At 53.6% G+C, this 10,000-nt stretch overlaps 1 protein-coding gene across 1 annotated transcript in view; it reads right to left on the bottom strand.

The window, feature by feature from the left end:
• syne1a (spectrin repeat containing, nuclear envelope 1a) overlaps nt 1-10,000 on the bottom strand; it is a gene marked incomplete at its 5' end in the record, with an annotated part of 112,385 nt that overhangs the window by 76,683 nt on the left and 25,702 nt on the right. The window contains 11 exon segments of the mRNA XM_080854437.1: nt 931-1,086; nt 1,835-2,000; nt 2,200-2,560; nt 3,313-3,358; nt 3,537-3,746; nt 4,173-4,317; nt 5,570-7,249; nt 7,743-8,170; nt 9,286-9,462; nt 9,729-9,803; nt 9,805-9,855. Coding sequence (XP_080710563.1) covers nt 931-1,086; nt 1,835-2,000; nt 2,200-2,560; nt 3,313-3,358; nt 3,537-3,746; nt 4,173-4,317; nt 5,570-7,249; nt 7,743-8,170; nt 9,286-9,462; nt 9,729-9,803; nt 9,805-9,855 — 3,495 coding nt within the window.

Here is a 10,000-nt window from a genome sequence, read left to right as displayed (position 1 = left end):
AACCACCATAATGTAATGTTGCTAATTGGAGCTTGAATGTCTTGTGTAATGTGTTTATCCGTGTGCTGTGCTACTTTACCTTGTGCTGTTCAGTTTCTTCTTCTAGGTTTTTCACGTTTTTTCAGTTGTGTAAATAAAGTGCTAAAGCGCCACCCACAGTACTACAGCCCGTTCAACACAATCTGGTGGCTCCGTTTTTATGCAAATCTCTCGTTACCAGGCTCTGTCTTTACGAAATTAAAAGATTCGATAGGTGTGAAAAATGAACCCGATTCAGTGAAACTAGGCTCCGTCTGAATTCAGCCTGAGCCTGAGTGTGTGTACCTGGTACTCTGTGGCCCCAAGGGTCAGGGTGAGTGTGTGTGTGTGTGTGTGTGTGTGTGTGTGTGTGTGTGTGTGTTTGTGTGTTTGTGTGTGTGTGTGTGTGTGTGTGTGTGTGTGTGTGTGTGTGTGTGTGTGTGTGAGTGTTTGTGTGTGTGTGTACCTGGTCCTCTGTGGTCACCAGGGTCAGGGTGAGTGTGTGTGTGTGTGTGTGTGTGTGTGTGTGTGTTTGTGTGTGTGTGTGTGTGTTTGAGTGTTTGTGTGTGTGTGTACCTGGTCCTCTGTGGTCACCAGGGTCAGGGTGAGTGTGTGTGTGTGTGTGTGTGTGTGTGTGTGTGTGTGTGTGTGTGTGTGTGTGTGTGTGTGTGTGTGTGTGTGTGTGTGTGAGTGTGTGTTTGTGTGTGTGTGTACCTGGTCCTCTGTGGCCCCCAGGGTCAAGTTGAGTGTGTGTGTGTGTGTGTGTGTGTGTGTGTGTGTGTGTGTGTGTGTGTGTGTGTGTGTGTACCTGGTCCTCTGTGGCCCTCAGGGTCAGGGTGAGTGTGTGTGTGTGTGTGTGTGTGTGTGTGTGTGTGTGTGTGTGTGTGTGTGTGTGTGTGTGTGTGTGTGTACCTGGTCCTCTGTGGCGCCCAGGGTCAGGGTGATCTCTGCCAGCTGGGTTCGGAGGTCGGAGGGCAGACCGCTCTGGAGCCGCTCGTACTTCAACACACACTGACCACTGAGCTCCTCCACTGTCTGCCTGTGAGCCAACACGTCCTCACGAGCAGCCTGGACACACACACACACACACACACACACACACACACAAACACACACACACACACACACACACACACACACACACACACACACACACACACACACACACACACACACACACACACACACACACACACACCCGTTTAGAAATAAATAGTTCTTCAAGCAAATAGAACTTTTAAGTTTCAGGTGTTGCGTAGCAACCCATTACTTGCTGACTTCAAATGACCATGAGTCTGTTACGTTAAATGACCGGACTTCTTGCGGAATGATATGAAAGATGATTAGAAGATAAGAAGCACAAAACCCCAATGACAGCGCTCAATATCTTTTCGCAGCAGTGAATTATCAGGAAATGTTCACCGGCGAACTTTGGGATGGCCCATTCAAATCAACGGTGCTTTTTGGAACATTCTAAAGAGCCGTAATATAATAATAATAAATATAATAATAATAATAATAATAAATAGTCTTTCTGCTATAAGCTACACCATTGTCTGTCTCTATCGTTTTATGTTGTGACCCACGAGCCGGTAGTAACAGTGTGTGTGTGTGTGTGTGTGTGTGTGTGTGTGTGTGTGTGTGTGTGTGTGTGTGTGAGTGTGAGTGTGTGTGTGTGTGTGTGTGTGTGTGTGTGTGTGTGTGTGTGTGTGTGTGTGCCTCCAGGTCGATGAGCAGTGTGTCCAGGTGTGTGTGTGTGTGTGTGTGTGTGTGTGTGTGTGTGTCTGTGTGTGTGTGTGTGTGTGTGTGTGTGTACCTCCAGGTCGATGAGTAGTGTGTCCAGGTCAGCGGAGGGGCTGAGCAGTAGGCCGTGTGTGTCCTGAATCCATCCCTCCACGAGGCTCAGCTCTCTCTCCACCCGTCCCCTCTCCTCCAGCTCAGCCTGGACGCCCTCACGGACCCAACACACCCTCTGGAGCAGACTGAGAAGACACACACACACTCATCATACCACACACACTCATCACACACACACACACACACACACACATCACACACCACACACACACATCACACACCACACACACTCATCACACACCACACACACACACACACACACACACACACATCACACACCACACACACACATCACACACCACACACACTCATCAACTAACACACCTATCATAGTGCTCCTGTAGGCAGCTGACGTCCTGGTGTTCGGACTGGCCCTGTGTCGCCTCCTGATTGGGTGAGGGCAGCAGGTCCCGGGCCTGCCTCCCCTGTGCCTTCTCCTGACTGGTTGAGGGTAGAAGGTCCCCCTCCTGTTTGGGTGAGGGTAGTAGGGCCCGCCCCCCCTGTGCCTCCTCCTGATTGGATGAGGGCAGTAGGTCCCGGGCCTGCTCCCTCAGCAGCGCCAGGCTGGCTCTCTCCCTCTCCACCTCCTGGCAGAAGCAGCCAAGGTCCTCCAGCAGGCTCTGCAGCGCCGCCCTGGAGGCTGTCGCCGGTACTGCTGCACTCTCCCTGCCCGAGCCTTCTCCACCTGGTGACAGGGGTACGGGGAGAGGAGGAGGAGAGGAGAGGAGGGGGAGGGGAGAGGAGGAGGAGGGGAGAGGAGGGGGAGGGGAGAGGAGGAGGAGGGGAGAGGAGGGGGAGGGGAGAGGAGGAGGAGGGGAGAGGAGAGGAGGGGAGAGGAGGAGGAGGGGAGAGGAGGAGGAGGGGAGGGGAGAGGAGAGGAGAGGAGAGGAGGAGGAGGGGAGAGGAGGAGGGGGCGGAGAGGAGGAGGAGAGGAGGGATACGGGGAGGGAGGGGTAGACAGGAAACAGTTTAGCAGCCTGTACAGGTAAATGAGTGCTACTGTGGCTGGTAGGGTACAGGGTCAGGGGTGTGTGTGTGTGTGTGTGTTTTTGTGTGTGTGTGTGTGTGTGTGTGTGTGTGTGTGTGTGTGTGTGTGTGTGTGTGTGTGTGTGTGTGTGTGTGTGTGTGTGTGTGTGTGTGTGTGTGTGTGTGTGTGTGTGTGTGTGTCTGTGTTGAGTGTGTGTGTGTGTGTGTGTGTGTGTGTGTGTGTGTGTGTTGAGTGTGTGTGTGTGTGTTAATGGTGCTCTGGTGTGTTCAGGGTGTCCTCTACTCTTCCTAGTGACAAGGGACTGGTTGATTCTCCTGAATGATGTCACACACACACACACACACACACACACACACACACACACACACACACACACACACAGAGCTAGACACCAGGGCCAGAAACAACCAATCAATTGTACATGGTCTTCCTGCCAGGTGACCTCTGACCCGAAACCCAATTGTACAGCGACTTCCTTCCAGGTGACTTAATTTCCTGTGAGGGAAGGCATCATGGAAGGAGTGGTGAGTTGTCAGTCCACTTCCTTAAGGCCTGAAATACCCCACTGGCTGTGAGCCAGCTATGAGCTCTGGTAAGGGAGATATGCGTGTGTGTGTGTGTGTGTATGTGTGTGTGTGTGTGTGTGTGTGTGTGTGTGAGAGATGTGCCTTACCTTTTCCTCAAAGCTCCTCCACTCCAGGGCAGCGCTCGCTAGCGCCCTCTCTCGTGATCTCATAGCACTGCTCAGCCGAGTCCAGCGTTGCCACACCGGGTCCGTCAGGCGGGCGGCACTGGCACTCATGCCCATCTCTGCCAACTCGCCCGCTCGCGCTCGCAGCGCCACCAGGATGCCCTCAAAGCTGTCAACCTCGGCCACAAGACACTAACAGGTGGAGGACAGAGAGGCAGGAGAGAGAGAGAGGACATGTTAGTCCTAAAGTGGTTTCAACCTACTACCTTACATTGTCACACTGATTTAACCTCCTACATGTGTGTGTGTGTGTGTGTGTGTGTGTGTGTGTGTGTGTGTGTGTGTGTGTGTGTGTGTGTGTGTGTGTGTTTCTTGTGTTTTGGGGGCTTGTGGGTATAAGTGACTGGTGTGTTTGTGAGAGTGTGTGTGTGTGTTTGTGAGAGTGTGTGTGGGTGTGTGTGTGTGTGAGAGAGAGTGTGTGTGTTTAAGAGAGCGTGTGTGTGTGTGTGTGTGTGTGTGTGTGTGTGTGTGTGTGTGTGTGTGTGTGTGTGTGTGTGTGTGTGTGTGTGTGTGAGAGTGTGTGTGTGTTTGTGAGAGCATGTGTATGTGTGATGCCACCTTGTGCTTCTCCAGTTTGCTCTGAGCCTCCTGATAGGTTGAGGCTTTAGCTGTGGTGATGTCACTCATGCTTCTCTCTGCTTCATCCATCTTGGCAACAGCCTCTCTTCTCATTGGCTCATAGACACCCCATGCAGTGGAACACCTGTAAAGAACAACAGTCTCTCTTCTCATTGGCTCATAGACACCCCATGCAGCCGCACATCTGTAAAGAACAACAGCCTCTCTTCTCATTGGCTCATAGACACCCCATGCAGCCACACATCTGTAAAGAACAACAGCCTCTCTTCTCATTGGCTCATAGACACCCCATGCAGCCGCACATCTGTAAAGAACAACAGCCTCTCTTCTCATTGGCTCATAGACACCCCATGCAGTGGCACACCTGTAAAGAACAACAGTCTCTCTTCTCATTGGCTCATAGACACCCCATGCAGTGGCACACCTGTAAAGAACAACAGAGCTTCTTGCTCATGCTACTACTTTCAGTAGTTAGGGTTAATATTAGCACATTAGCTCATGCTACTACTTTAGCAACTGGGTTAGTAGTTAGGGTTAGGGTTAATATTAGCACATTATCTCATGCTACTACTTTAGCAACTGGGTTAGTAGTTAGGGTTAGGGTTAATATTAGCACATTAGCTCATGCTACTACTTTAGCAACTGGGTTAGTAGTTAGGGTTAGGGTTAATATTAGCACATTAGCTCATGCTACTACTTTAGCAACTGGGTTAGTAGTTAGGGTTAGGGTTAATATTAGCACATTAGCTCATGCTACTACTTTAGCAACTGGGTTAGTAGTTAGGGTTAGGGTTAATATTAGCACATTAGCTCATGCTACTACTTTAGCAACTGGGTTAGTAGTTAGGGTTAGGGTTAATATTAGCACATTAGCTCATGCTACTACTTTAGCAACTGGGTTAGTAGTTAGGGTTAGGGTTAATATTAGCACATTAGCTCATGCTACTACTTTAGCAACTGGGTTAGTAGTTAGGGTTAGGGTTAATATTAGCACAGCTCATGCTACTACTTTAGCAACTGGGTTAGTAGTGAGGGTTAGGGTTAATATGGACTATAAGAAAAGCAGGTATGTACCTCTGTAGGGTTTAACCCATGACCTTATGTGAGGTTTGCACCTCTGTAGGGTTTAACTCATCACATTTACATTTGCATTTAGTCATTTAGCAGACGCTTTTGTCTAAAGCGACGTACAAAGAAGAGAACAGTCTAGCTACGAGCAATAGAGACCTAGTGTAACAATAACTACTACTTTGCATAAGTAATAAAACAAAGAAGTAGAGAAAAGAAGTGCAGGAATGTAGCTGCTGTAAGTGCAAGTTAGGAAGGGAGGTGCTCTCTGAAGAGTTTAACCCTATTACCCTCTGAGCGGCCTATACCTCTGTAGGGTTTCCTGGTGCCTCCTCAGCTGCTCCTTGACCTTTGACCCCTGGTCACACACACTCTGCATACTGCTCGTCAGGTTCCGTGCCGGGGCAGTTACCACCAGCCCCTCCAGCCGAGGATGCAACTCCTTCAGCGTCTCCAGCCCGCCTCTAAGCCCCTCCTCCTCCTCAGCCTGGACGTCACTCAGGTCATTCAGACTCAGCTCCAGGTCACCCAGGTCATTGAGACTCAGCTCCAGGTCAGCCGTCTTCTGCGCCTTCTCCATCAAGGAACCAAAGGTTCTCCGATCAGACGCCGCCTTCTGAAGCATCCCGTGTCTCTGTGTGGCCGACACCAGAATGCTGTTGTAGCGTTGAGGTAGGGCGCTGAGCTTCTCGTCCAGGTAGAGGTGATCCACTTCATTTAGTGTGGGCAGGATCTCTTGCCCCGCCCTCTGGACGATGAGCAAGAGGTTCTCATACTCAGAGGCCTCCTCCAGAATGTCCTGGTACTGTGCTGCAATTGGCTGTAGCTCTACGTCACTCACATTCCAGTCAATTGGATTGAACATCAGGGCCTCTTTCCGCTCCAGCCAATCGCACATCTTTTCCAGGTCCACCTTGAAGTACGTCCTGGTTGCCAGTGCTTTCTCAAGGTCCTGCAGTTTCTGTGTTCCCCTGCGGAGGGCGCTGTCGTACGTGCCTTGCACCTCCTGCAGAGCATCCAGAGTCTCTGCCCTCTCCTCGTCTGTGCTGTCTTTCACCAGGTCTCGAGCCTGTGTGTGTGTGAGTGTGTGTGTGTGGGTCTGGTCCATGCTGTCCTTGACTAGATCTCGTGCCTGAGCCCAGAGGGAGGTCAGCTCCTCCTGGTGAGCCTTGAGGCTGCAGAGAGCGCCCCTGCAGTCGCCCACCTGCCTGGAGACGTCGTCCGGCAGCAGAGCCACGTGCTCCTCCGTCTTCAGCGCCGTCCTCTCGTGCCGGCGCACCCACTCCGCCGCCCGGCCCAGCGCCCGCAGGAACTGTGTCCGCTCCGTGAAGGCCTTGCTCAGGTGCTTCCGGCGCGTTGTCACGGTGACCCCCAGCGCCTCGACCTCCGCCTGGGCGTGCCGCGTGAGCGTCCGCAGCCTCCTCCTCTCTCTCAGGCCCAGGCGCGGGCGCAGCTCGTCGGCGTCGGCAACCGCCTGCGTCAACAGCGACCGCTTGGCCTCCATCTCTGCGCACGCGCTCAGGTGAGCGAACAGGAAGCTCTGGGCGACGTCAGGGGGCGGCGGGGGGTGGGTCCTGAGGGCTTGATCAGCCAATGACGGCTGCTTCTCCCGGGCATCGGCCAATGACGGCTGCTTCTCCAGGGCATCAGCCAATGACGGCTGCTTCTCCCGGGCATCGGCCAATGACGGCTGCTTCTCCTGGGCCCATTCTCGAGCCTCACGCAGACAGGCCTCCACGAGGTCCAGATCCTCCAGGACGGAAGAGGAGTCACGGATCTTCTGCTGGACGAGGTCCTCCAGCGCGACCCAGCAGGTCTCCAGGTGTTCCACGCGCTCCTTGACCAGGCGTCTGTCCTCGGGGCTGAGGTGCGGAAGGATGGCGAGCCTGCTCTCCCTCAGGTCCTCCAGCAGGCCTCTCTGGTCCTCCAGGTCGGCGAACAGCTTCTTCAGGGCGCCCAGGTGCTCCGAGGTGCTCTCAGTGTCTGCCCTAAAGAGGGAGAAACAACCAGAACAAACCTGTCAACACACACACACACCTGCACACACACACCTGCACACACACACCTGCACACACACACCTGCACACAACCGAGGTGCTTTCAGTGTTTGCCCTGCAGAGGGAGGAACAACCAGAACACACACGTCAACACACACACCTGTCAACACACACACCTGTATAAACCTGTCAACACACACACCTGTCAACACACACACCTGTATAAACCTGTCAACACACACACCTGTATAAACCTGTCAACACACACACCTGTATCAACCTGTCAACACACACACCTGTCAACACACACACCTGTCAACACACACACCTGTATAAACCTGTCAACACACACACCTGTATAAACCTGTCAACACACACACCTGTATAAACCTGTCAACACCTGTGTATGTGTATGTGTGTGTGTGTGTATGTGTGTATGTGTGTGTGTGCGTGTGCGTGTGTGTGTGCGTGTCTGTGTGTGTACCTGGCCAGGTAGTCCCACTCTCTAGCCACCAGCTGGAAGAGCTCGTCCAGTGCGTCCCCGCAGTGGTGAAACTCCGCCCCCCTCTCGAGATCCTCCTGCCTCTGCCTGATGAGATCCCTGACCTGCTGCTCCAGTTCCAGCCCCACCTGCCGCAGGTGCTCCACCTCACCCCGCTCCCCCCGCTCCCCCCGCTCCCCCCTCAGGTGCTCCACCTCCCCCCGCTCCCCCCGCTTCCCCCGCTCCCCCCTCAGGTGCTCCACCTCACCCCGCTCCCCCCGCTTCCCCCGCTCCCCCCTCAGGTGCTCCACCTCCCCCCGCTCCCCCCGCTCCAGGCCCGGGGACTCCTCCTGGATCCCCGCCATGCTGGCCAGGGCCTCCTCCAGCCGACTCAGCTCTGCCTGCTGCTGCTCCAGGTCCTGGATGAAGGCCTGCGGACGGAAGAACAGAAGAGGAGTTAGGATCAGGGTCATGGGGTCAGGGGTCAAGGTTAGGGGTTAGGGGTGGGACTGGGAGAGAGAGAGAGAGAGAATGAGAGAGAGAAAGAGAGGGAGAGAGAGAAGGACAGGAGAGAGAGAGAGAGAGAAAGAGAGGGAGAGAGAGAAGGACAGGAGAGAGAGAGAGAGAAAGAAAGGAAGAGAGAGAGAAGGACAGGAGAGAGAGAGAGAGAAAGAAAGAGAGGGAGAGAGAGGGAGAGAGAGAGAGAATGAGAGAGAGAAAGAGAGGGAGAGAGAGAGAAGGACAGGAGAGAGAGAGAGAGAAAGAGAGGGAGAGAAAGAAGGACAGGAGATAGAGAGAGAGAAAGAAAGGAAGAGAGAGAGAAGGACAGGAGAGAGAGAGAGAGAGAAAGAAAGAGAGGGAGAGAGAGGGAGGGGAGAGAAGGAGAGAGAGGGAGGGGAGAGAAGGAGAGAGAGCGAGAGAGAGAGAGAAAGAGAGGGAGAGAGAGAGAGAAGGACAGGAGAGAGAAAGAGAGGTTTGGGACCAGTTCCAGCAGGTGACCCCATGGATCTGGACCTACCTGGGCCTGACCCTAATGATCTGGACCTACCTGGGACTGGCCCTAATGATCTGGACCTACCTGGGCCATCAGGTGACCCTAATGATCTGGACCTACCTGGGCCTGACCCTAATGATCTGGACCTTCCTGGGCCTGACCCTAATGATCTGGACCTACCTGGGCCTGGCCCTAATGATCTGGACCTACCTGGGCCTGGCCCTAATGATCTGAACCTACCTGGGCCATCAGGTGACCCTAATGATCTGGACCTACCTGGGCCATCAGGTGACCCTAATGATCTGGACCTTCCTGGGCCATCAGGTGACCCTAATGATCTGGACCTACCTGGGCCATCAGGTGACCCTAATGATCTGGACCTACCTGGGCCATCAGGTGACCCTAATGATCTGGACCTACCTGGGCCATCAGGTGACCCTAATGATCTGGACCTTCCTGGGCCTGACCCTAATGATCTGGACCTACCTGGGCCATCAGGTGACCCTAATGATCTGGACCTACCTGGGACTGGTACTAATGATCTGGACCTACCTGGGCCTGGTCCAGAAGGTTCTGGGCTCCTCTGGGCTCGAGTTGGGCCGGTCTGCGGGCGAGGAGGTGCAAGCGGCGCTCCGTCTCCACCAGACGAGAGTTCAGCTGCTCCTGCTGCTCCCCCAGCGCCCTCCACTGGTCTGCTGCCCGGGTGGAGCTCCTCAGCCTCACCTCCACCTGCAGAGGCACAGCAGCGTCAGCATCGCCAGCTTAGCATCCTCAGCATAAATCAACAGACAACACTTAATTACAGACATAACAGGGTGAGACAATTAGAAGGGAAAGCCACAGGGAAAGCCAATGCAAAAAGGTGTGTGTGTGTGTGTGTGTGTGTGTGTGTGTGTGTGTCTCACCTGTAGTCTGACGTGTTGTATCTCCGTGGCGGTGTGTGTGTGGGTGTGTGTGTATGTGTGTGTGTGTGTGTGTGTGTGAGTGTGTCTCACCTGTAGTCTGACGTGTTGTATCTCAGTGGCGGTCTCCCTCACAGCCTCATCAGAGAGGTCACAGCTGGAGCACAAAAAGCTGCAGGTAGCAGCCCACCTGTTCCTCAAGGGCCTTATCCTTTTTCACCTACATGCACACACACACACACACACACACACACACACACACACACACACACACACATACACACACACACACACACACACACACACACACACACACACACACACACACATACATGCACACACACACACACACACATACACACACA

The sequence above is a fragment of the Sprattus sprattus genome (genome assembly GCF_963457725.1).
Source record: "Sprattus sprattus genome assembly, chromosome: 16".
NCBI lineage: Eukaryota > Metazoa > Chordata > Actinopteri > Clupeiformes > Clupeidae > Sprattus > Sprattus sprattus.
This window is presented reverse-complemented; position numbering and strand designations above follow the sequence as displayed.